The sequence below is a fragment of the Dipodomys merriami genome, unplaced genomic scaffold (assembly GCF_024711535.1).
Source record: "Dipodomys merriami isolate MVZ:Mamm:240054 unplaced genomic scaffold, mDipMer1.0.p SCAF_354, whole genome shotgun sequence".
Taxonomy (NCBI): Eukaryota; Metazoa; Chordata; class Mammalia; order Rodentia; family Heteromyidae; genus Dipodomys; species Dipodomys merriami.
The window spans coordinates 1,049,006-1,076,661 of record NW_027205093.1 but is presented as its reverse complement, the minus strand read 5'-3'; the positions used below and the strand labels follow the sequence as shown (position 1 = coordinate 1,076,661).

The 27,656-nt window shown below is 48.4% G+C and overlaps 1 protein-coding gene across 2 annotated transcripts in view; it reads right to left on the bottom strand.

The window, feature by feature from the left end:
* Positions 1 to 13,711: 13,711 nt before the first annotated feature.
* Positions 13,712 to 27,656, bottom strand: part of LOC138804075 (probable ATP-dependent RNA helicase DHX35) — a 57,138-nt gene continuing 43,193 nt past the window's right edge. For both annotated transcript variants that reach the window (XM_069988352.1, XM_069988353.1), the window contains 5 exons: positions 25,712 to 25,841; positions 23,876 to 23,957; positions 21,631 to 21,702; positions 20,340 to 20,451; positions 13,712 to 14,878 (listed from right to left, as the gene is read on the bottom strand). In XM_069988352.1, coding sequence (XP_069844453.1) covers positions 14,834 to 14,878; positions 20,340 to 20,451; positions 21,631 to 21,702; positions 23,876 to 23,957; positions 25,712 to 25,841 — 441 coding nt within the window. In that variant the 3' untranslated portion in view covers positions 13,712 to 14,833. The remainder of the gene's footprint in view (positions 14,879 to 20,339; positions 20,452 to 21,630; positions 21,703 to 23,875; positions 23,958 to 25,711; positions 25,842 to 27,656) is intronic.

Here is a 27,656-nt window from a genome sequence, read left to right as displayed (position 1 = left end):
TCCATCAACAAGAAACTGAGGAAAACAAGCACACCCCAACATCTAGCCAGATGTAGGCAACATCTGCCAACAACCTGTAAGCAATCAGGAAAGTGGATGCTCCTCCAGCCCAGCTCAGGGGTGAGAAAGCAGACCTTCCCTTCTGTTAGGATGAGCAGCAAGGCTACATTGGAAGGGCCTGGATTAAGGCAGGAAAGAGAAAGGTTATATTGCAATCTACCCCAGCTACCAGAACATGCACTATGCAAATAATGATATTTTATCCACCAACGTGTCTCCAGCTCAGGTGTCTCTGGTTTAGGGCAGCACCGATTTTAGGATCTCTTTTTGGATTTCATAAAACACTCAGAGGTTGGCTGCACCTATGTGTGGCCTCAGTCCCATGAACACGGGCTCAATATTAGAAAGCAGAATGTAAGCCACGGTCACAGATTGATGCAAGAAGAATCACATATGTGTGTGTGCACGCACACACACACATACACACAGCTGTGTCTCCAGCCTGTACACACCCAGGCTTTCCGTGCATTATCTATAATGCACTTGTCCATACCCACCATCACTCCAGGCTCACCAGCAGCACATCACACATGGGACAGGAAGCTCGCGCAAAGGAGACACAGACATTGAGACACAGAGATGTGTGGCATGATGAGCTACAAGATCCACGCATGCCCTGGGATCATGGCTGTGGACACAGACTGAGAAGTCTGCCCACATCCCCATACCTCCAGTCCATGTGCACACACATGCCCAGTCAGTGCACTCCACACCAGCAGGAGCTCACCCGTCCACACATCCACACATCCACCTGGGAATGGCTGGATTCATTCCTCCATTGGACTGTTTGCTGCTTCCACAAAGATAAATGTGCCCCTCTCAAAGATGAGCTGTCAACCCCACAAATCACTGCCCCTCAGCTCCTTCCTGCTCCCACCCTCGACCCTCCCCCATTACTCATCCAAAGGGGAAATGCAAAGAGTAATAATAATTAGACAAGGACAAATCACTGGGCTGGGTTAGGGATGGCTTCCACTCAATAAAGGGCTGTTTCCCTGGCAACCAGGGCAGATGCTAGGGACCAGGCCCCTGGGTAGGTACAGAGACCTGCAGCCCAGGGTTCACCCCTCCCTGGTGCCAGCAGCAAGACTCTGAGGACCCCGAGATCTGAGGGGAACCAGCAAGTGTCACCCTAGTCGCAGGCACACTCACAAATTGTGCTTTGGAAGCACGCACGGTGTGAGCAGGAGATTGACGAGCGTCTGTCACATCCTGTATTCTACATTAAATGGTGCAGGGCTTATCATTTTTTTCCCCAAAGCTTATCAAAAGAGATGAAGTTTCTAAGACAAATATGTTATATCTAACTATTACCACAAGTGCTTGTCTATAAACTTTTCGGTAATACAAAAGTCAAGTTTCCAAGAAGAGCTCCAGACACCGGCTTGGCACTGAGCAGATATGGTCATCCCCAGATGGACTGGGCAGTTCAGACCACCTGGATAAGAAAACATTTCTTACCTTCTCACGGAGCCAGGTTAGCCTTTGTGGGTGCTGTTCTCTTCCCTTAGAGAACTGCAGAGGTTCCCAAACAGTCCGGTTTGGGCATCACAACCTTAAGGGAACAGAAAGGAGATCCACCAATCAGAAAGCCATCTCCAAAGATGCCAATTGTCAACATTCAACCCAAGGCCAGGCTCCATAAGGAGGAAGATGGCACAAGGTGGCTGTGATGCTCTGAAGAGATGACTTCCTGTGCCGTGTTTATGCCATGTGCTCTCCTTCTCTGCCATATTCCTTTTCTAATAAACTTTTCCATCACCTTAAAAAGACAGAAGAAAAGAAAGAAAAAAAAGCCAGCCAGACACCAGTGGCTCACATCTGTCATCCTAACTACTCAGGAGGCTGAGATCTGAGGAACGTGGTTCAAAGCCAGCCTGGGCAGGAAAGGCTGTGAGACTCTTATTTCCAATAAACCACTCAGAAAACTGGAAGTGGCGCTGTGGCTCAAACGGTAAAGCGCAAGCCTTGAGCTGAAGAGCTGAGGGACAGTGTCCAGACCCAGAGTTCAAGCCCCATGACCGACTCATTCCCCCCCCCCAAAAAAAAGCCAATGAAATCTAAATAATGTTGGTGCTTCGGTGAATAGTCTGGGCCCAGTGTGAATTTATTTTGGAGAAACATGCAGCAGTTCTTATATGAAATTCTCTCTGGATTCAGTGCCTCAAGCCGATCATCTTAGCTACTTGGGAGATGGAGATCCGCCTGAGCAAAAGAAGTCCACAAGACTCCATCTCAACCAATGGCTGGGTGTGAATGGCAAGCATCTTTCATCCTAGTGATACAGACAAGCACAAACAGGAAGATCCCAGGCCAGGCCAGCCTAAGTGAAAAAAGGTCAGATCAGGTATAAAAAAGGGAGACCCTATTGCAAAACCAACCAAGGCAAAAAGGAGCTGCCAGAGTGGCCCAGTACCACCAAAAACTAAAAGAGAGATGCTGCATTAGAGAAGTTGGGTGGGGGGTCAGAGGAGATAGAGGGCATAGAGGAATCCCCTCTATTATTTTTTTTGCAGCCTTTGGTCATCTAAAATCATTTCAATATGAAATGATTGTTTAAAGTGATATTACTAGAAAATTATAATGGATGCCTGTTGAGGGAGTTAACAGGAAGATGAGCCCAGGTTTGCTTGGAACGCTTCTGGCTTTTTGCACTTGGTTTTTGTTTATTGGATTTATCATTTTTCAGGGAGGTTGGTTTGTAACCCAGACTAGCCTCAAACATGTAATTCTGCCTCATCTCCCTGAGTACACTGAGATTACAAGTATGAATCACCACACTCAGCTCCTGTGATTTTTTTTAAATGTAGAAAAAGACATCCCCCACACACAAAAAAAAAGATGCTAAAGTACAGCAAACATGTAACATAGAAAACCACAGCTGGGGAAAAGGAAGAGAGATGAAGAAGACAAATATAAACTTTAGTCCAGAGAAAGAAAGAGAGAGAGAAAGGAAGGGAGGGGGGAGGGAAAGAGGGAGAGAAGAAAGAGAAGGAAGAGAAGGAAGAAAAGGAAGGGAAGGACTTTCCTGCCTAATTTGTCCTTAGAAATATGATAGAGAAGGTGCTGCTGGCTAATACCTGTAATCAGGAGAGGAGAGGGGAGGGGAGGGAAAAGAGAAAGGGAAAAGAAAGGGAAAGGGACTCAAACACCCGAGGGAACTCAGTGCCGATCCACAGGCACCTTTCTAACTCCCTTTCTAGGTCAAACCTCAACAAGGACTCTCTACATAAACACTCACCACCCCCAAATTCAGCTCCCCCTCTGCAAGAAGAAAATAAGCAAAAGAATGAGTTGTAATTGACTGAAGAATCCACTTCCTCATTGCTGCGCACTCTCAAATTAACTAGAATTATATTTTCCTTCTGCTTTCTGGTGGAAGATTTATGAGTATTCTGAAGGGAGGAGAAGGAATTGAGATAGAAATTAAACTCACTTATGGATAAACAAAAACATACTTGCCTTGTCATTCTGAATTCCAAGAAACCCAAAACCACCTCCACACACTGTGGATCTCATATCATTTCCAAATTGCTCTCCACGAGGGCTGTACCAATTTGTGCTCCCTTAATAAACACACAAGTGAGCCATTTTCCCCACAGCCATGCCAAGATTCATCGCCAAGCTGAAAGGTGCACTGCAAAAATTTAAAAAAAAAATCACATTCACTGCTTTCCAACCGAACAACCCATTACATTTGCCACCCCATGACGTTACAAATTCTGCCCACACCAGCTCTTGGCACAGACATGGAGAGCGAATATCAACCAATTTTAATGAATTTGGAACAGCAAGTTCTTGGCTGGGAAAATATTGTGGCTTATTGAAGGATGTTGTTCGTTGTGGGGTCGTGAACATCATGTACCAGCCAGCATCATGAAATGACTTCATCAGAGGGAGGCAGGGAGAGGGCATTGTGGGCAGTCTCTGAGGGCCAGGAAGACAGACCAGGACAGAGCTGGAGAGGTACCTGTCCATTCACCCATCGGGAAATCTCACTGTTACCTTCTTCTCTCTACAGTCCTACTGATTTAGGATGCTGAGATATGAAGATCAAGGTTCAACCCAGGCAGACAAATTCCTAAGACTCTGATCTCCAGTTCACTAGCAAGAAGCTGGAAATGGAGGTTGGCTCAAGTAGTAGAGCGCCAACCTTGAGCTAAAAGGCTAAGTCCAGAAAGCCCTGAGTTCAAGCCCTAGTGTCAGCATGCACACACACAGGCACGCTCATACACATAAACATAAATATGAAAGTAGAAGGGAAACGATTCAGGAAAAGGGTAAGTGGGAAAATGAGGGTAACAGGAGATGAATATAATCAAATTATGTATTTTCTATAATATTTATATATAATACAAATATATACTTAATATATAATACTAATATATACTTAATATATAATACTAATATATACTTAATATATAATAATGTATATATAATATATAATATACATTATATGTAATAATATATACTCCATTAAATATATAATATTTAAATATATTTACTATAAAATATATATAATACATACAAATGTCATCATGAAACCCTGTATTTTGAACATCTAACATATCCTAGAAAACACTTTAATGTCTCCAAGCAGTCTCAATGAATGGGATCCATGTTTTTATAAAGCCCCAAAAGCTGTAAGAGACAGCCAAGCACCAGTGGCTCACGCCTGTAATCCTAGCTACTTAGGAGGCTGAGATCTGAGGATCGCGGTTCAAAGCCAGCCTGGGCAGGAAAGTCCAAGAGACTCTTATATCCAATAAACCTCCAGAAAACTGGAAAAGGTGCTGTGGCCCAAGTGGTACAGTGCTAGCCTTGAACTGAAGAGCTGAAGGACAGCACCCAGGCCCAGAGTTCAAGCCCCACAACCCATCCACCCCCCCAAAAAAAAAACTATAAGAGACTAAAATCTACACATCCTACAGTCAGCTTGGGAGCTCCTCCCAGCCCCCTCCTACAGCCAGCACCCAGATGGGCCTGCTCAGTAAGTAGAGCAAACACCCAGCCCAGCTGGGAGGTCTGGGAGGAGGGGCAGGGCAGGGCCAGGCAGGCGGTAACAGCTGATGGGTGTATAGTGTGTAAACCGAATACATACTGTACGCCTCACACCAGGACAAGTGCAGTGACAGGAACAGCTTCCCAAAGTGGCCTGGTCGGGGGACACCCAGCAGCCACATGCTGGGACAGGGCAGTCATGGGCCCTGGAGTCCACAAGGCTGCTCACGCCTCCGGCCTCTACCTCTCGTTAGCCAGGAGACTTCCATGAACAACAGGTCAATCTCTGAGCTCCAAGGAGGCATCCACACAATGGAAGGAAGAGCCAGGCCTTGTTTAGCTTAAAAAAATGACACCTGGGAAATTCTTAGTGCAACCTTTTTGTCTGCAAGGGAATTCCAGGTAGCGTAACTCCCAATATTTAATCCACAAGCCCAGCCTTGGTCTGGATCCCTCTGAGAGTGTCAGAATTCACATCCTCCACCCAGGGCCCTCTTCTTGCCCTCTGTCTCTCACTCACAGATCCCAGGCCCCTCTGTCCCTGCCCTCCTCCCCTGCCTTCTTGCCTCTCAACCCCTGCACTCTTTGACCCCCTCCCCCTTCTTCCTTTCCCAGTCTAGACTTCCTCTTCTTGTAGTACTGAGGCGCATGCGTGTGTATGCACGCATGCTGCTGTCATCTGCAGGTACATGCAAGCACATGTGTGCAGACATGGACACACGCATGTCCCATGCCAATATTTGTGCACAAGCGTGATGTTGTGTGCATGGGTATGCAAAGCCGTGAAATGGTGTGTGCTGTAGCGGGGTTACACTTGTCATGTGGGCTCTATATTCTGGGCTGGTGTCACATTGAATGAGCCAGGGCACACGGTGGCCAAACCAGGCATCCTCCCCTCCCCAAGCTGTCCTCCCTCCCCTCCCTCTAGCCTGGAGAAACAAAGACAGTTTAGCAAGAAGTCCCCAGCTAAGCGGTTTTTTTAAGACCTTCAGCCAGCCACTGCTGAGGGCTGAGCTGAATGTCTCACTTTATTAGTGAGTTTGGCCTTGGGTGTCTGGCTGTTTGATCAATCCCACAGGGGGGCCTCCGTCCTCCCCGCCCCCCCCCCCTGCCTCTCCGCTGCACCTGATGAACAGCTGCCCCCGGACCGCTGATCACCTATTGATTTTCCGCCACGCCGCTACCGCCAAAGCCAGCTGCCATCTCCAGCCCTGTCACCCAACCACTTGGTGACTAACTCATCCCCCCCTACTGCAGGCCCTCCCCCCTCAACACCAGCCTGTACTGCCCTTCTAGCTCTGACCAAGCTCAAACACATTCTCTTTCTCAGGGCCTTGTGGAGAGACCAAGGCACCAAAATCAAGGTCCTTTCTCAGTGACTTCCCACCTACCAGACGCCTCGCTTTGAAGCCCAGCCCCGTGACCTTGCACAAATTGCTACCTCCTTTTGTACTTCAGTTTTCTCACATGCAAAATGGGACAATGGAAGAATCTAGCATCGTGTAAATATGACAGTAGTTTTAACATGGTGGTTCAGGCCTGCAATCCTATTGAGGAGGCTGAGCTCTGAGGATCACGGTTTGAAGCCAGCCCAGGCAGGGAAATCCATGAGACTGCTATCTCCAATTAATCACTCAAACACAAGAAGTAGAGCTGTGGCTCAGAGTGGCAGAGTGCTAGCCTTGAGCAAAAGAGCTCAGGGACAGTATCCAGGCCCTGAGTTAAAACCCCACAATCAACCAAAAAAAAAAAAAAAAAAAGAGAAGAAGAAGTATGTATTCTAAGTACATCTAGAGGCTTCGGAGACTATGCAAAAAGCCCAGAAAAGTCAAAACTATAATGATAATAGTAATACAAAAATGTCTTTTATGTTCTCGGGGGAAATTTTGACTCTTGGTGGAATGCTCCAAGATTGTAGGATTAACCCCAAAACTTGAACATAGGCCAGGCATGCTGTACATGCCTATAATCTCAGCACTGGAAGAGCAGCAGCAGGAGGATGATAAGTTTGAACCTAGCCTTCGCTACATAGAGAGACCCTACCAAAACAACAGCAACAACTTTGAAGCAGAAAGGACAATCTAGTTATCTGTCTTCTATTAAATCTGACACGACAGAGATTTGCAAAAACTGTCAAACAATGCCATACTGCCTTCTCCCCTAAATGTAGTATGTGGGAAATACAGGTTATCAGTCATAAAATGGCATTTATGCTAATATGTTTAACTGTTATTCTCTTAAATTGTAAACAAGTGTTACTAAAAATTTGTTTTAATTCCTAAAATAGGAGCAATGTAATTTGCCTTCACAGAAGTGCATTCCACGCCTTGAAAATCCTTAAGAGTATAGACCAGGAACTAGACAGGTACTGGTGACTCATGCCTGGAACCTAGCTACTCAGGAGGCTGAGATCTGAAGACTGCCGTTCAAAGCCAGACGTGGCAGGAAAGTCTGTGACGCTCTTATCTCCAGTTAACCACCAGCAAACCAGAAGTGCAGAGTGCTAGCCTTGAGCAAAAGAGCTCAGAGACAGCGCCCAGGTCCCAAGTTCAAGCCCAACTATGGTCATGGGACTATGGGGCTCGAACCAGAAACGGCTCATATAAATTGCCAGACAGAGAAGGGAAAGTAGGAGAAGAGGAGGGGGAAGAGCAGGAGGAGGAAAGGGGATGACTATTCTTTCGACTGGGAGTCAGAGCCATCACCCTCGTTGAGCTAGGCGGGTTATGGAGGGCAGGTTTGAGGAGGTTGACCCTAATTGGAACCCTAGTCACTACAGCCAAAATGGCACAAAGGGGGGGGTCTCCTGTGCTGGAATCCCTGCTCTGCTCCTCCCCGACCCTCAGCATCAGCCTGGGGCCCAGCACCATTGCCAAGGGCATAGACCCCTGGCTGCCCTGCCCCCAGGCCACCTGGCACTGGCTCTGCCTGGAGCCTTCCAGCTCGGAGCTGTGGAGAGGAGGGCGAGGGAGGAGCACAGAGAGGGCTTGTTCAGCACTGTGGCCGCCGGCTCTGTTGTAAGCACTTCAGAAAAGTTCAGCCACCTCACCCCTGCTGGCTGTCTTATGAGGTTGTTCTATAAAACACAGCTATCTGCTGTCACAAGTAAAATGACAGACACAGAGACTACTGTCTAAAGAGCTCATTGCTGACAGTTTCCCAACAGAAAAGGGACAGGCCACAGCAGGCAGGGCCAGGCCCTATGAGGAGCCCGGGGGGGGGGGGGGGGGGGGGGGGGCCGGCTCAGGAAGCAGAAGGAACCAAAAATGCAGACAAATGGCTCTCATTTCTTGGATCAGCTGGCCTTGGGTGGGACAATCCCTCCCTACAACAGTGTCCAACATCTCAAAGCATCCATCATAAGACATAAAAGGCAGCATGATTAATGCACAGGTATCAACTGACATCATTCTCACAGATGAAGGAAACTGAGGCCAGGGTGAAGGGTCACACCTGTGCTCACACAGCAACAGGATTAAGCCAAGACCCTGTGTGACCCACAGGCCCTTCACTACCTGACCCCACTGCCCCACTGTCAGGCCCGTTTCTGAAGCTGGGGCTGGTTAAACTCTGGCTGGCCTCCAACAGATCAGAGCCTAGCACCGGACAGGCTCAAGTCTTGAGTGCTAGTGGCTGTAACTTGGACCTCATGGCCTTGGCTCCCATACCCTTGGGCCTGCTTCTTGGTAGGTGCCAGGCTCCTGGTTACTCAAGCCACTCTCTCCATGTGCCTAGGCCACGCAAGACTGCAGGAAAGGGGGTGCAACAGACAGGCACACAGATTAAGGGGTGGCCTGAGCAGGCCTGAACATCCCATTGGTTCCTCAGATTGGCACGCCTCCCCCCCCCACCGCCCCCCACTCAGTTTTTGCAAGTCCTCAGGTCTGCAAAGAAAGCTGGGTCCTTCATCCGCCACCCAGCACCTGCCCAGGTTGCACTCTGTAGGATTTGACAGGCCCGTCAATCATCAGAACTCAATAAAGGTCTGCTGGTATTTGGGGGTTTGTTGTTGTCATTGTTGTTTTGGTTGGACCTGCAAAGTGGAGAGATTGATGTATCCTTCTTATGGGTGGTAGAGATTAAAGGACCTGGTGGCGAAGCCCAGCTTTGGGCAGAATGGCCAGAATACAGGAGGGAGCCGGTCCGTACGCCCTGAGGTTTGGGCCAGACCACCTGGGAGCATGCCTGGCTGGGCAGATGGCACACTGGCACCAAGCAGGGATCAGCACCCAGCCACAGCACCCCCAGAGTAGGACAGTGTTATCTAAGAGCACACACGTGGGGCACCAGCGCCCCCTGCTGGCAGCCACGTGCAACATCTGCCCAGAGCATCCCGGTACCACCAAGCAATAGAAGAGGTGGCCCTGCCTGGTTGGACAGGTCCCCAGCACCCTAGGGAGGCCACCAGCAACCTTGGGGAGCCGACCCGACACCTGGGCCATTTGAACAGGGACCAGTCCATCCACTCGCAATGTGCCTGCGTCCTTATCCGTCCACGATGTTCCAGCCTTTCCTTCTGGTCCAGTTCCACCTTCAAGTCCCCCCAGCCCCAGGTATGAATGATTTCTGTCACTCCAGATGCCCTGCATCACTGTCCAGGAAGACCTTCGGGGGCCACGGTTGTATCTGGCTTGCACATTAAAAGCCAGGATATGGGACCTGAGCAGCTAGCTCAGTGTCACCTAGACAGGGAAGCCAGAGCTGCCCTGCTAGCCAGCAGGGGCCATTCCCAGGGAACCTGCATTCCCACAGCCTCAGGTTCCAGACGTATAGGCCTGGGTCTGAAAGTCCTACCCTGGGTGGATAATCTGGGGACTACTGTTGCCTAGAAATCCAGCCCAAAACTTGGTGGCACACATGACTGCTATTTTATCTTGTTCACAGACGGTCAGAGATTTGAACAGGGCACATGGATGTGTTTCGTCTCCATCCTGGCAGAGAGGGTATTGGCTGAGGGAGAGCAAGAGGGCTGGACCTAAGGGGACCGGATGGAGAGCCCACTTCCATGGTGACATTCTGTCCCCCTCCTCCTTGGAACCCTTTAGGACAGTTGCCCACACCTCCAATGAGCTCTCCGGCATTCTGGTCTCAGTCACTGGTAAGCAAACAGGACAGAAGCAATGTAGCCTCCTGTGGCCAGACAAAACAGTCACAGCCATCACTCCAGCAGGCCAGGATGGAGGAGGAAACAGACTGCACCTGCGCACGGGAGGTATGTTGAAAATCTGCAAATCTGCAGCTGTCCTGCCGAGCCCATTCTGATTGAGGCCTGGGTGCGGGAACCCTCAGGAAAGGTATTTCCAGGTTACACCTGTGAACTTGAATGTCAGGATTGGTCCCTCCATCTGTGAGAAAAGGGGCTGAGAAGGAATTCCCTGGGCTAGTTGCCACCATGGTGAAGGGGCTGAGGACCTTTCTCCAAGAAATACTTAGAGTAAGACAAAACCAATGAGTTCTCACCAACCTAGCCAACCTCAGCCCCCTACACGACTTGGTTCAATCGCATGGAATAACACACACCTGAGAGCACTGGGGAAGAGTGCTGCACATCACTTCTGCCCTCCATATCTGCTGCCGGGTGGCCAGAAACAAGAGACCAAAAGCATGGTAATATGGTTCACTTCCCCTTGGCCCATTGCCAAGGCAGGAACAGCAGTGGCTGAGTGGCTGCCTCCCCTGGCCAGCAGAGGGCAGCACTGCACTGCTCTGCAGCATCAGAAGCTGAGCTGATTGGCTGGAACAGAGTGGGACTCCGGAATTGCCCCTCCCTGCCTAAGGATGAACTACAGCCTGGTCTAAAAGCGTGAGCTTCCACATACTTACACATGCGCGCGCACACACACACACACACACACACACACACACACACACACACACACACACACACACACACACACACACACACACACACACACACACACACACACACACACACACACACACACACACACACACACCAGCCTTGTATCTCAAGTGTTTTACATGCTAGCTAAGCTGGGGAGCAGAGGGGACACCACACAGTCCCTACTCCCACCTGGACAAGCAGCTATCCCAGAAGCTGGCCTCTTCTTGCATCTGCAGCGCGAGTCTGGAATATGCAGAGTTGCTTGACATACCCTTCTCCAAGCAATGCTAAGTTTAGATGAAGAGAGAATTGTAAGTTTCCTGCTGTTAGCTCATCCACTTGGCCCAGATCTTGGCCCCTTATAAAGCCATTTTAAAAAAAGAAAAAAAAGCAGACTTCTGTGCTAACTTGGCTGGTTCTCAGTGACAGGTCAGACAGTGAGGAGTCACACCTGAGGGCCATACAATAGCTGACATTAGCCCACCTTTGATGCTAAGGGTTCACGAGGGGTTTTCAAGCCTCGGTGTTGGCCGATGATCCTGGCCAGCTCCAAGGGCCTGGGAGGCGCGGCACCGCACAAGCTGAGAGGAAGCAGCAGGTGAGCCTGCAGGTGAACAGCATCACATCCCACCTGACAATGCTGTTGGGCAAGACCCGGTGATGCAACCTGTCCTATGTTAGTTCCTATGGGGAATATGGAGGCGCTGGATCCCATCAACCCCAACAAGGCCCATTGCCCACCCTCCCTCCCCCACACACCAGCTGTCTGTTTTTCCAGCAAGTTCACTCACCTCTCCTGAAGGTGAACCACGGGCCTATGTCTCTCCAGGGGTGGAATGAGCCCTACTCCTGGTGGCTTTGACGGCCACTGAAAACACTGAGTGGGGGTGTGGAACCGCTGCGAGGGCATCACTCCGTCACACGCCTGGACAGCATGCTGTTAGCACGGGGAGACGCCTGCCAGGCTGCTCCATCTAGACAGCAGCAGCAGGCCCTCTGAAGCCAACCCATGATCTCTCACCTCTTGGGGGTCACAGATAAATACGTCCAAGAAATGAACACTGTATTCAAAGCCGCTGGCCAGGCTATGGTCACTGGGTAAGGTCGGCAGACCCTGGCTCCCCTTCTCCCTCCCTCTCTGGTGAATCTCCTGCTTGCCAGCTCCTGACGTACTGGTGCCTTCACTTAATACCCACCAGTAGGAGGGGAGGCCTCGTATGCCACCGGGAGACACTGCACTTAAAATGTCTTCTCATTTAATTTTCACTTAAGCAGGCAGAGACAGCCTGCCTGAACAAGTTCAATACCACCCAAGGTAACAAAGTAGTATCTCTGTGATTCACCCCAGATGCCAGCACAACCGGCCTTGTTCACAAGAGGGAGCAGTGCTGGAAGACCAGGGACGGCAGGCCCAACCAGGCCACCTGTGAGACAAACCAGCTGCGATGTGATTGGCTAGTTCCTGTTCCAACACTTCTTTTTAAAAAATGCAATAGACAAGTCCAGAGTTCCAACGCCCTGGGCGGGTGGAGTCTAGGTGAGTCACTGGAAGGGAAAGTCTGATTATAGCTGGAGGTGAGGAAGTATGACGTGGGCTGACGCTGAGAGTTGAAGGGAGAAACCCCTCTTCCCCCCGCCCCAGTGCTCCAAAAGTTCTCTGAAGACAGCTGCTCAGCTTCCAGGATCACATTTGTTCCCAGGATGCTGCTGCACTGTCCTGATGTCCACAGCCCCCAGCCCAGCAGCCCTGGACCTGAGGATTTCACCCACCAGGTTGCAGTTTCGTTTTTAATTGGTCTTTAATTTGGTGGCTGATATAGATGGTTAGCATTTTGTTTCTAAGGAAAACCTTTTTAACCAAAAGGACTACCATGTGGTGTCACCAGCATCTCATGTCTCCACCCTGCCCCCCCTCCCTCTCCTGTGCCACACACACAGCCCAAGGGCTCAGTCAACATTCGCAGGGCAGGCTCACACGAGCAGACTGAAGCAGGGAGCCCCGGTGGAGGCCACGCCCCCGCAGGCCTGTGCAGGCCCCACACACAGAAAGAGCTAAGGTCTTAGACCTTGAAGACCCACGAGGGGCAGTAACAACACAGGAGAGCAGGGAGGCCGCCTGACGAGGCCGGGGGACGGGGGAAGGAGGGAATGTATGTACTCAGAACCTGCCCTTGGACAGAGGTGACAGGTGAAGGTATACTTGCTTCTGGTTGCTTCCCTCCGGTCTGACCTCCCATTTTGGATCTCTGGTCTTGAATCTGACGAAGTGGATGCTTTTTCTCCCTTCCATGCCAACATAACTTTTTTTTTGCGGGTCATGGGCCTGAACTCTGGGCCTGGGCGCTGTCCCTCAGCTCTTCAGCTCAAGGCTAGCACTCTACCACTTGAGCCACAGCGCCACTTCCAGCTTTTTCTGTTTATGTGGTGCTGAGGAATCAAACCCAGGGCCTCATGCATGCAAGGCAAACGCTCTACAACTGAGCCACCTTCCCAACCCCCAACATAACTGTTTAAAAATAAAATGTTTCAGAACTCTGTTTGGGAAGATCTCCACTGAACACTGGTGAGAATTTGCACCTCTGGGGCTTTCTTGAAATAGCATCAATAGCTTGCTCTAAGAAGGTCTTGCTGATAAGCAATCAGGCACAAAGAGTATTTGGTGGGGCGTCCTGCATTCCTGCGACCCCCCTCCCCCCCGCACCCAGAAGCAGAGGTCTGCCTCAGCCTTGGGCTTCGTAGCTAACGGTGGGCCCTCACCTGGATCAATGAATAAGACCATCTTAAATACAGACCACAAGGTTCACGGATGGGAGGGAACAGGTTTACTTCAGGTATAAAGGTTTTTACTATTATTAACAAGTTCTCGTTACTATTTACACGTTTATAAAAATGACAAAATGGAAATAAAAATGACATACAGGTTTGGTGCCAAAAGTGGCGGATCCAAACTAAAACCAGTACAAAAATAAATGCATCTTCAAGCCACGTGTTTTAAGGTAAATGTCACTGAATCGCTAAGGGGAAACACCTGTGGCGTCATGTGTTGTGAGTGCGGTCATCGTCACAGCGAAGCAGCCCCTGGCGCGGCCCTGACCCAGTGCCTGCTGGGAGAGCCACCCCACGTTCTCGCAAGAATGCAAGCAGACTAAGATCAACATACAAGAGTTATGTTCCTGAGCTACAGAAGTTTAGAGTGCCTAAACTGTAGTGAATTCCTGCTAAGGCCGAGCTCCCGTGGGGCCGGAGCTGAGGAATGGCCCGGTGCCCCGCTGGTGACACCAGGACACGGTACTGTACTGAGGGAAGCAAGCCCACCTGTGAAGGACGAAAGCCTGGGCTGACAGTGCCCTTGAGTCTTCCTGCCGACGGCCAGCCCCTTGTGAGTCTCCTGGCCTCACAGAAGCAGGCACAGGGGCTGGGGAGAGGCGGGCGGGAGCTGCTTGGTGTGTGAGCCCCTGTGCCTGACAGACCTGGTCCTTGGCGGCCTTGGTAGAAGTCCTCAGCGCTCGCGGTCTCTTCCTTGCAGAGAGCAGCTTGTACATGCCCACAGTGGACTTCACTGGTCGACACAGTTGGGGCCAGAGCAGGGAAAGCAAGGGAGTCCTGCCAACCCCACAGGCCCCACACAGGTTCTGGCCCTCAGGCTGACTCCTCCTCTTCCTCTCAGAGCCTGGCTGGCCAGCAGCGCACCCTGCTGGAGTGGCATGCTGGCTGGGTGAGCAGCAAGTGAGGCTGACCGTAGGGCCCAGTCCCCCCCAGCCCTGCCTGGGTGCCGCGTGCAGGACCCCCTGCCCATGCAGACTCCTGCAGATACTGAGGGGAGAGGGCAAAGAGGCTGAGGGGCGGGCTGCAGCCCACTTCAAGGCAGCAGCAAAGTTCCACCTGCGCTGCTGCCCGCCAGTCCCTGCAGCCCCAGCCGAGCTGGGCTCACTGGTCCTGGACCTTGGCCCTTTTGGCCTTCAGGGACAGGTGCTGCAAGAGAAGAGAAAACACCACAGATGAGAATGCTGAGACAAAGAAACCAGAATTCACCCAGCAGTGAGCAAGTAGACTCTTCCACCTTCTCCACAAACGCTATACAAAAAACTGTGGAGAAAAGCCCAGTGCCCCACCAAGGAAATGGCCCTAAGAGGCCACAAGCAGCCTGAAGTTGCAACACTAGGGCCAGAGAAAGGTTTTCTTTGGCTGCAACCAAAGGCCTGGGCTCTGGGACTAGGCTTGGGTGGGGCATGGACCTCAACTTCGCAACCATGGAGTAGAACCCACACCTTGGGAATAAGGAAATGAGTCAAGTTACCATGAGTCTTAAGACGTCAGGGCCTGTGCTCAAGCTATGGCCCAGCCTATATGGGGCGACATGCTACGCAGACTGGAAGACAGCACAGACACCTCAGAGTGACACTTCTTTTCCAGACGCTCCTCTAACAGTGTAAGAAACACAAAGCCTACTAAATCACAATCGTGGGTACCAGGTAACATTCTAAGGTGAAACCCAAAGTGCAAGAAACCCTTAAATGTGCATTTGAGCCAGAGTGGGTAGGCTTATGCCTTTAGTAGGGACCTCCACTCACCAACTACGGGACAGCTGACTCACTGAGAATAATCACATGCAGATGATGCAGAGATGCCTGGAGGGGCCACCCTTACACCCAGAGGCTCTCTGTACTTCATACCTCAGCATACCCCGAGGCCACACCAGCAAGCTCCAAGAGAGTAACAGGACCTGGGCTGGAGGAAGCAACAGAATTCTACCCATTCCCCCTAGATAACAAAGGTATCTTGGAGAATCAGGGAAAACAATTTAAGAGCAGGAAGGCAAGTCTCTCAACAGGAGGCTGGTTCTTCCTATTGAGCTGTGGGTCTGACTGCACGCTGTGCTCTGCCCTTCACCTGATGTGACCCCCACCACTACCGCTGGACATCCAGAGCCGTGACCTGTGGATGGAGAGGCTGCCAGCGTGCCTGTGCTGCCTTTTTTGGTGCTCTTTTCTGGAAGGAATGTTGAGTATAAACAAAGTAGACTCTGAACCATTTCGGGCTTCTTTACAGGGTGAGAGCAACACTGAAAGCTGAGTGATGGAAAGTCACAGGCGGTGCCAGGGACAGTGTGGATGACCTGTGGGCTGGGCAGGGGGTGAGCCGGGGTGAGTCGGGGTGAGCTGCACCATACACGGCCGCCCTGGGGCCAGAGCTGGTACCCAGGGAAATCAATCTTTGGACATGTGAATAGAAGTACCTTTGGACTGCTTCTGATTTCGGGACCTTTTGTCTTGTATATAGGTTTGTCTAATTTGGGGAAGGTAAGGGGAATCACAGAAATGGTGGGGTAATGGGTGAACCAACGCAACAGCAATATTCACGGGATAACATGCTGGAAACGAACTTTACAACTTGGGGGGGGGGGTTGGGGGAGGAAGCGGGAGAAAACAAGGGCGGGGGATAACCCTGTTTGAAAAGAATTGTACTCTTTACCTTACTTATGTAACTGTAACCCTCTGTACATCACTGTTACGATAAAATTAATTTTTTTTAAAGAGGGACCAACTCTTCTAACAGCAGGGCTTGGCCACCCACCTGTACAATGAGTCTGTCATACCAGGTGTTTCCTAAGGTCTCAGCCTCTCTGAAAATGTTCTTACCGTGGTAAATGCCAGGAATTTGGAGAGAAAAGACAAGTGTGAAAATTTGGGCTTATCATATTCTTCAAACTTTGGAAGCCATTTGCCCTTTAGCTTTGTGGGTTTGACTTAAAGAAACTTCAATTCTGGGGCTAGGAATGTGGCTCAGTGGTAGAGTGCTTGCCTAGCATGCATGAAGCCCTGGGTTCGATTCCTCAGTACCACATAAACAGAAAAAGCTGGAAGTGGTGCTGTGGCGCAAGTGGTGGTAGAGTGCTAGCCTTGAATAAAAGAAGCTCCAGGACAGTGCCTAGGCCCTGAGTTCAAGCTCTAGAACAGAAAGAAAGAAAGAAAGAAAGAAAGAAAGAAAGAAAGAAAGAAAGAAAGAAAGAAAGAAAGAAAGAAAGAAAGGAAGGAAGGAAGGAAGGAAGGAAGGAAGGAAGGAAGGAAGGAAGGAAGGAAGGAAGGAAGGAAGGAAGGAAGGAAGGAGAAACTGCAATTCTGAGAAGGGAATAAAAATGCGTCAGCTTCTAGGCTACCTGGGTTCTGGACAGGCCGCATGAATCCAAGCACTGCCCAGCCCAGCCTTCTCTAAGTCCTTGCATTCTGTAACTCTAACAGGCGCTTCTGTCCCCCACTGTCTGCAGTCCACGGCTATGTGTAGTTCTCATCATTTCTCTGGGATGCCTGAAGTCTGCTTTTCTGCCACACAAGTTAACTCTGATAAGCTCCACAGAGCAGAGACAGCACTCTGTGTTTTTCTCAGCTCCTGCAGGCGATCCACTCTGCAGCTGAATATCTGAAACTGCAACAGGTCTCACTTGCTTTTTGTCTGGTTGGCTATGGATTAAACACAGTAGGGCAATCTCCCTTGCTCTGTTACAACAGAGGATGAGGGTGAGAAGAACTGTCCTTCACAGAGCCACAAACTCCAATGTCCCCAAGACTTGAGCTGGTTGAATAAACACAGAAAATAGTCTGGCACCTGGAAAGTACTAACAACCACCTCAGCCCTGTTGATTGCCACCAAACAGGGAATTCAGACCACTGGTACTAGATTTTTTTTTCTCTCTCTCTCTTTTTGAGATAGAATCTAGCTATGTTATCTAGGCCAACCTCAAAAACTAGTCCTCCAGGCTCTGTCTCCAAGTACAGGACATGTTTTTCTAGAGAAACCAGAAATTCAGTCAATGTGGAATCTCTTCTGAAAGCAGGGTCTCACCATATTGCCAGGCTTCCCTTGTACTTCTGAGCTCAAGTGATCCTCCTGACTCAACTTCCCAGCACATAGGAGCTGCTGCTGCAACCAGCCTAAGTCTTACACTTTTAATATGCAGGATTCAGATTTTGGTTTGATTCAGTTGAGATCTTGGTTAGAATACAAAGGACAGCCCAGTTCCAGCCCGGATGGAGTAAGAGGGTTCAGACCTCCCCTCAGGCTACAAACAGCAATGACCCAGGGAAAAAACAGCCGAACAACTCTATTTAGGCACTGGAAAACAAACAGCACCGGGATTTTTCTCTTTCTCTAGCTCTCTCTTAAGAGTTTAGTTTATTCCTAGTGTTGGAGATGGAGCCTAGGGCTTCATGGCGCCCCTGAGCAGTACCTTGTGCAGGCTATGAATCATGAAAATGGAAACACAGAAGAGGTAGCTCGCCAAACCTTAGCATAGATGAACAAATTCTAAACAACAACAACAAAAAAGCAAAAGGGGTGAGTGCAGAGAAAGCCTGGGCTTCACAGGGCTGTATAAAGGAGTCCCAGAGGTCCACACTGAAGTCTGGCTGAGTGGTCGGCTGTACACGGCATGCACTGTGCTCAAAAAAGCTGGGTCTTATGTGTGTGACTGGAGTCAAGATTCAACAGAAGCTGGGCACCAGTGGCTCATGCCTGTAATCCTAGCTACTCAGGAGGCTGAGATCTGAGGATCACGGTTCAAAACCAGCCTGGGCAGGAAAGTGCATGAGACTCTTATCTCCAATATTCCACTAGAAAACAGGAAGTGGTGCTGTGGCTCAAGTGGTAGAGTGCTCGCCTTGAGCTGAAGAGCTGAGGGACAGCACCCAAGCCCAGAGTTCAAGCCCCACGATCAACCAAAAAAAAAGACTCAACAGAATAAAAATGATATGCTGATAAAACAACTGACTGCCAAAAACTGTTTAATCAACATTCTAAAATAAAGGAAAAAAATCTAGGCTGGGCCGTGATACATGCCTATAATCCCAGCTTTATTAAGATATGAAGACAGGAGGCTCTCTGGGGTCAGGCTGGACAAAACTTAGTGAGATCCTATCTCAAAAAATAAACCAGCAGCTGGGCGCTGGTGGCTCACGCCTGTAATCCTAGCTACTCTGGAGGCTGAGATCTGAGGATCGTGGTTCAAAGCCAGCCCGGGCAGGAGAGACTGTGAGACTCCTATCTCCAATAAACCACCAGAAAACCGGAAGTGGCGCTATAGCTCAAGTGGTAGAGCGCTCGCCTTGAGCTGAAGAGCTGAGGGACAGCGCCCAGGCCCAGAGTTCAAGCCCCACGACCGACCAAAAAATAAAAAAATAAACCAGCGACAGGAAATGTACTCATTACTGTACTCACCTAACTGTATTCCCTCTATATAGTATCTTTACAATTAAAAAAAATTTTTTTTAAAATAAACCAGGCATGGTAATTCATGCCTATAATCCCAGCTACTCTGGAGAAAGAGATGAGAAGACTGCAATTCAAGGCCAGTCTGGCCATAATACCCTTATCTGAAAACCGAACTAAAAGTAAAATTAAACTAAAAACAGACTGAGGGTATGGCTGAAGAGAAACAAAGGACATAGTTGGATTTGTCAAAGAAGGAAAAACAGCAAGGTAGCAGGCTTAAACCTAACCACATCAGTAACTACAGCAAATAAACATGCAAATTAAAAGCAGAGTGCAGACCACAAAGACTGAGTCTAGAGCCACTTGAAGCCAGGAAATTTGTGAACTCTAATTTATCTGTCAGCCTTCCAAATATAACACTGCCTTTCCATTCCAATCTTGTTAGAAGAGTGGAGGCCTGTGAATGATAATGAAAGGACCACGTTGGCAGAAATGAAGAACACAAAGCTATAAAGTATCGTGCAAATCTCACAAGCCCACTGGTACCACTGGGGCTGCCACGCCAGGAAGGTGTGACAAAGGTGACAGTCCCGCTGCTCAGCATTCATTGCCCAAGGGTTTCAACCAGCACCTGTGGCGGCGGCTGGCACCCACTTGGCCTCTGGGCAGTGACTGTTCTGAAAGCAAGTCCATGTTGAGTGACAGAAGTGTAACATGGGGACTGGTTGGAAGAAGGGAATCAGTATATGATGGGCAGGCTGACGGAGAGGATGAGGGGGATGATCAAAGTACTCTGATGGTGCATGCATGAAAGCAGAATAATGAAATTCATTATAACCTGTTTAAGGAAGGAGGAGGGGAAAGAGCAGGGAGTGAAATGATCTAAGTACATTACATGCACATATGGAAATACCACAATAAAACCCCTTTGTACAATTAATAGATGTTAATAAAAATCAGTCTGAGAAACAAATGTGAGAGGATTTCTTTAGGCGTGCTTTTGAGAAGTGAAGGGAGAAAGAAGGGCTGGAGCTATTTTTTCCTTAAGAAGTTGGAGGGACTTGTTTTTCACTGTCTTCCTTGTGAAGCACATGAGTGAGTGCTTTCAGCTGGAATGTTTGGGTATTCAGTAGTACCTGACCAACACTAGGCACTGAATTGGAGAGGCAGCATATACTTCTCGACAGGAGGGGGCTGCTACAGCAGCTGGGTAGATGGTTTACCCTACCGTTCCTTGTTGGTAGAAGTGTGGAGCCAACTCCAGCAGCCAGGCAGATTCTATGGCGGTCACATCCCTCATGTAATACTTGGAGGTCTGCACGACTTCATTGTAGATAACCCTGAAACAAACAAGAGGCATGACTGCAGGGCCCTCCTGCATTTATTGGTGTGTGCTCCGCACAGGCCCTGTAGCAAGCACGGGTGTTCAGGCTGCTCTCTGAGCCTCTTGGCCGGGGGTAGGGGGAGGGGGAACAGGGGAAGGGGGCATCACACAGTGTCACAGTGTGCTTTACAAATGAGCTATACACCCCACAGGACTCCTAAGACACCACAATCACCCACAAAGAAGCTTTAGTCCACATTTATGGAGCTCTGAAAAGAACTTAAGGACTCAATTAGGAAGCGCATTAACACAGGCAAAGGCTTGTCTGATTATGAAAAGGACTGGGAAATGGTTCTAAAGAGACACAAAGGAACTTCGCAAAGTGATGAAAATACTTTGTATCTTATTTGGAGTTCAAGTTACAAGGGTATACAGACCTGTCAAAGGAAAAAGCCTCACCTAAAACTCAGGAGCCAGGGGACATTAGGAGATATTGAGCTTCCGGAGTGTTCTTCAAACCATAAAACCCGAAAATACACCAGCCATCCTGCAATAGGTCTTTCTACCCTCTATCTATGCACGCATGCCCCTGCCTATTTCCCAGGTCTGTCAGTGGTAAAGAACCACCGGCACTGTCCTGACACATTGCCAATCAATATTTCTGTAAAATACAGTATTGACAAATTACTTTTAAAGAAACATTGCCTTCCCCCACCTCTGCACTTCTCCCTTCCTTGCCAGCCAGTGCTTCAGACTGACACAGGGTCAGCTTGCCAGCTGTAACAGTGATGTCCAACCCCCAGACACGGGCTTTGCTCCTACTGACATGCGTTCCCCATCGACTCCTCAGACTAAAAGCCCTTTAAAGTCCTTTCTGTCTGTCCTCCATAGAGGAGCCATCCACAGCATTTCCAACACTCCTCTGGCAAAGCCATCTCCAGCTGGACTGCAACCGGACCTTCTTGACATCACCTATGCTGGCTGTGCTGGGTGCAGAGCTCATCGCACACCACTGTTTGCTTAAAGGAGCTTTGTAAGATCAGAGACCCTGAGGGCGGCTCAGCAGAATCACCAAGTCCACCAACCCTGGGGAGCACCTGTACTCCAGGCCCTGGACCCTGCTCTGGGAACCCTGTGGTGACCTGCTTCAAGGCAGGCAGGCAGGCTGGCCTCACCTGGCAGCAGAGGGACTTACCAGCGTGGCGGCTTCTCTGCGTAGAGGACGGACGCGGGGTGGATATGCAGCTCATGGTCATCGCGGATAGTCCTTGGAAGACACAATTTGTCTAAGGCACTTCACAAGACCACAGTTTTGTTTTGTTTGTTGGGCATGGGGCTTGAACTCAGGGCCTGAGTGTTGTCCCTGAGCTATTTCGCTCAAGGTTACCACTCTACCACTTTGAGTCACAGCTCCATTTTCGGTTTACTGGTGGTTAATTGGGAGATAAGAGTTTCACAGACTTTCCTGCCTGGGCTGGCCTCAAACCACAATCCTCAGATCTCAGTAGTTAGGATTACAGTTGTGAGCCACTGGCACCCAGCTTTCCCAGTTTTTAACATTATCAAAATATGCACCAAGGGTAAATGCCACCTGCAGCCACCCCCACCTTTAAAGTGAAGAATAAATCATGGAGAAAAGAGAAGAGCAATGTGTGGGTGTGCAGAAAAATCAGAATACAGTGATCTGCCTCTGTGTGTGTGTGTGTGTTTATAATCTGCAGGTTCTTTCCCAACAATTCCCTTCAAGTCAGAAAGAACAATGTGAGTCTCTATAAGCTTTCCTAGTACAGCCAGTTAAATATTAAGGTTAAAGACCACAGAGGAAGTTGAAATGGTGGAAAAAGTGAACTCAGTGTGGGATTATTAGATTCTCTGAAACATGTATTACTTCCAATTCTGTCTCAGATTTGATTCAATTTAATTCAAACTATTAACTGTGCACATAACTACCAGCAAGAGCAGATCACCAGGCATGAATAATATGTGTGTTTCTGTGGGCACTGGGTCTGTCTGCCAGGTGTCCTGCTGGCCCCATCACAAAGCCAGATGACCACCTTAAATTTCATCTCCAAAAAAATGACTGGCCAGAGCCTTTCACATAACCCCTATTTCTGTTGAGGACACTGATGAAATTTGTAAAAAGCCCATCACCATGGCTAAGTGACACTCTTAAAATGAGAAAGACAATCAAAATGCCCAAGTTGGCACTGACTGGGGGAGCTCAGGCCTCTCCAAAAGGGGTCTCCCCTCCCAAAAAGAAGGGGTGCCTCCACACAGAGATCAAGGTGGCAGAGCCCCCCCCACCCCCCCAGGACAGGCAGCAGCCCTAAGGAGCTAGACCGCTGACCTGGACTAATGAGAGTTCACTAAAGACAAGGTACATGCCTCGATTTAATGTTCACACAGCTTCCAGCATACTAGATTGAGCAGATCTGGCTGCCAAAATTAAAAACATTCACTGAATTCTGGACCCTTTAACAGAAGTTTAGTGTCCTGGGAAAGGGAACTTGTCAGAAAACAGAGTCTAATATTTTCTGAGGGGGGAAAAAAAAGTACAGCCTTCCAAAGAAAAGACTAACGGCAAAAAAATGAGAGGAAATCCAAAAAAGAACTCAGAAAAAAAGCCTTTTATTAGGGATAAGGAAAGAGCCAGGTATGGTGACGTATGCCTGTAATCCCAGCTATTTAGTAGGCAGCCAAAGCAGAAAAATTCCAAGTTCATAGCCTTGGCAACAGGCCTGTCTACTCTTACGTGGCTCAGTGGTAGAATACTTGCCTAACATGTGCAAGGTTATGAGTCCTATCCACAACAGCAGAGAAAGTAGGAGAAAAAAAATCCAATGATAAAATGATGGCTAAACTTCATAGCTAACAGTAAGTTATGAGACCACATTAAGCCAATGGTCAGGAGGGGCAGACGTCAAGTAGCAATTCCAACAAACTAGGAAGATTTAGCTTGGAGAAGACAGTCTAAGTACACTTTGGCTTTCACTGTATTTGAATATGGTAAAGGCATTGGCGACAGGCAGTTTCCTGTGTACCTGGAAAAAGGACTAGAAGAACTAAGGCTGCAGGAAAAGATACTTGCCCAGCTCCAAGACATCCTGAGCACAATGTACCAGTGTCTAGGGCCTAAAGGACTCTAAAGACAAAACTACTCAATGGTAAAATAACTTCCCTGAGAAAGCAGATTAATGGCTTCCTGCAGTCTGACAATTCCATGGTTAGAACTGTCACCTTATGCAACATGTGGACACACTGAGTATTTAGAGCCCCTTGCAGAGTTAAAATAATCTGCGTAAAGCTATCTTCTAATCAGTTCTGGAAGGAGGCATGGTATAATTCAAAATAATCTGATTTCTTTTGTTTGCCCATTGATTTCTGTTTTTGTCACTTTAAAGACTCCCCTTTACAAATGACGTCAGGAAGTATCATGTTACCTGTAAGCTCCAGTAGAATGAAACCTGGCTGCATTCGCAAAGAATCCCGCGACGATGCATCTCAGGACGGGATCTGGATCACCTGCCCAAGGCAGCAACAGTGATGATGACATGCTCTCTGGCTCTAGGCTCTGCATGCTCAGGCCTGTGCTGGAATGCACAGGATCCAGGCCTGACTGCCCTCCCTCATGCCTCCAGGCTGCTCATCGCCTGAACCAGCCCAGCCTTGTGTCTCTCCTTGCCAAATAAATGTCCGCCAGCACAATCCGAGGCAGCCCATATTTGCCTTTATGCTAAGAGCAGGTGACTGAGAAATGACAAAAGACCTGGTTCTTGCTCTTGGACAAAATAAGGCCCTGAAATAAAACTGCCTGCACATTACACTCACTGTGTGTATACTTCAGCAAGTGAGCCTCATGATTCTCATCTATAAAATGCAGCCACAGCAGCACACAGTTCAGAGCTGCTGTGAGCATTAGGACTGGAAGAGTATGGCTCACATGGAACAACACAAGCCTCTGGAGTTCAAACCCCCACACCAAACAAATAAAATAACATTAACACAGAACACTAACTGGCCTGCTAGAGGCACTCAAAAAATGATAGCAGAAAACTTGTAGGGTTGAGAATGTGGCTGAGCGTCTAAGACATAATTAAGACTATCAGGAGGACTTGGAACGGGAGGTGTGGCTCAAGTGGTAGTACACCAGCCATGAACAAAAAAACTGAGAACATGAGTGTTTGAGTTTAAGTCCCCAGTACTGCGTACACACCCACACCATACACACAAAAAAAGGAACTGCTGCTAAACAGATGCACAGATATGTCACCTCCAAAATGTAGGCTGATGAGCAGCAACAACTGGGCTCTGCTGACTATCAGCTGTGTTATCCTGAATGATGCCTTTCCCATAACTCCACCCACTCAGGGCACAACCGCTATGCCTCACAGAGGGAGAAGAAAGAGAGAAGTCTGCAGAGCCCAACACTAGTCCACCCTACCATGTCTTCCACAGCCACCGTGACCAGTGCTACAGGCCAGAGACCACATGACACGGGACTACCTGCCTTACCCCAGGTGACCACCTACACTAAACACATGGTTTTGCTTTATTAACACTTGCATCTGAAAAGAAAATACGATGTGTATGTAATAGCCGTGAACTTTATTCAATTAAATTAATTTTCTTGCAATGACCATCATTATATTAATTGTATGATGTGTGAAGGTAGAAATAAAACGTAGTGGTCATAAATGTGGCAGATAATATTTGGCCTGTCATGATGCTTCTTATTCCCATGATAACTTGGGTTCCCATTCAAATACATCTTCCCATAATGCCCTGGGTTCCCACTTAACCAATGAAAAGAGCCAGGACAGCATATGTACAAGCCATTGAGAAATCAGTGCAAAGCCCAGGGGAGGATATAGGGGAGGAGCCCCATACTAAAATAACCACCCTCGGAGAGGACTCCAGTGGACTCCTCTTTGGCACTCACTCCGGAGAGTCTCCCTTCTTTCAGGGCTTTCCTTTCACTTCCACATGAACTTGCTCTCTCTGCCTTAAACACAAATCCATACCCGTAGACACACCATTGTCGGTGTTAAGACTCTTATATGCCATCATAGCTTTAAAAATCTTGGTAAGAAGCCTCAGAAATAAAAAATGGATGGATCACCTTGAGAGAAACACAAACTTTACCTTCAGGTTTTCATTGATTAAGTAGTTCAAGCTGCGAAGCCTGATGTAGGGACAGCACGCCATGCCACCACCTATCAACCCACAGCTAAGCAAAGAAAGGGAAGTCACCACAGGGCCACTTCACACCCACTCACCTTCGCTGGACTTCTTGGGCACCTGAAACTTCACAAGCAGCTTTTTCAACTGTTCTCGCACAGTTGCAGCTCTGACAAGCCCCTTGTAATTCAGGAAATGCTCCTGGCACCACTGGGAGTTTTTATTGTGCTGCAGAACAATGGGGCAGGACAGACAGAGCATTAGGAAAGCTGAGACCCAATATGGGGAGACATTATCATCTGGAGACAACTTCATGTCATATCTGGTTCTTTGGTTTTGTTATGTTTTTGTCCCATCTCTCTACATTTACAATCTCCCTTGCTCTCTGCACTGAGGAGTGAATGAGAAGGACACAGAAGCTGCTGTCAATCTAAGCCCAATGAGAAAGAGCCACCTGCCAGAAATTCACTCTCAACCAATCTCTATTATTGGGTAGGCTTTGGCCTACACTTTATGACTCTTGTCACATGCTGGAACTATCTCCAAGTGTTCCTTATTTGTCCCCTAAGTATGGTTTTTCTGCCAGTAATCCTTAATTTTCTTCTGCATTCTGAAGTATGACCATGTCTTTGATTATATTACTGCTCAAGCCAGGCAGGAAAGTTTAAAAAAAAATAAGAAAATGTAATTTATATAGGATTTTCCAATAATAATGCAATCTGCAGCTAGCGAAAACATGGTGAGGAGCTGGGAACGTGGTTTAGTGGTAGAGTGCTTGCCTAGCATACATAAAGTCCTGGGTTCAATTCCTCAGTACCACATACACAGAAAAAACTGGAAGTGGCACTGTGGTGCAAGTGGTAGAGTCCTAGCCTTGAGCTGAAGAGCTCAGGGACAGTGCCTAGGCCCAGAGTTCAAGCCCTACGACTGACAAAAAAAAAAAACAAAAACAAACAAACAACAAAAAAAGGAAACTTGAGCAAAAGAATTTTAACTGTATCCATAAGTCTTGGTAAAGAGATAGGGGTTTATTATTCCAAAAGCCACTCACTAACTGGAAAAATCTTTCTCATATCTCTGGTAAAAGAAGCATCTTAAGAAGTAAATAGAGGCTGGGAAGGTGGCTCAGTGGTAGAGTGCTTGCCTCACATGCATGAGACCCTGGATTCGATTGCTCAGCACCACATAAGCAGAAAAAGCTAGAAGTGGCCCTATGGCTCAAGTGGTAGAGCGCTAGCCTTGAGCTGAAGAGCTGAGGGACAGTGGCCAGGTCCTGAGGTCAAGCCCCACGACCAACAAAAAGTAAAAATAAAAATAAAGAAATGAATACAAGTCAAACATAATGGCTCAAGTCTGTGATCCAAGCTATTTGGAGGCAGAGATTGGAAGATCACAGTCAAGGACAACCCAGGCACAAAACAGTGATACATGTCTATCATACCCAGCAATGTGGGAAGCACAGATAGCCCAGACTAGCCCTGTCATAAAACAACTCTACTTTGAAAATAACCAACACAAAAAGAAAACGCTGGAGGCATGGCCAAAGTAGTAGTTAACCTGCCTAGCAAGTATGAGGCCTAATTCCATCCCCAGAACTGGATAAAAGGGAAATAAATACAGATAGTGTATACCTATAATCCCAGCACTGACCTTACTACAGAATAAATCCTGTCTTCATATACAAAAGAGACTGGGTGCTGGTGGCTCATGCCTGTAAACATAACTAGTCTGGAGGCTGAGATCTGAGGATTGTGATTCAAAGGCAGCCCAGACAGGAAAGTCTGTGGCATTCTTCTCTCCAATTAACCACCAGGAAACTGGAAGTGGAACTATGGCTCAAAGTAGTAAAGCACTAGCCTTGAGCAAACGAGCTCAGGGACAGTGCCCAGGCCGAGTTCAAGCCCTACAAATAGTGAAAATACAAAATATCATTCCCTTTTCTTTATATGAGGTTTCTGTTTTCACCATTTTCATCAGCTTCAGTCTTTTGAAGATATTTGGTGAAACCTTTAAGCTCTCTTACTTGTTCATGGCTTTACTGAA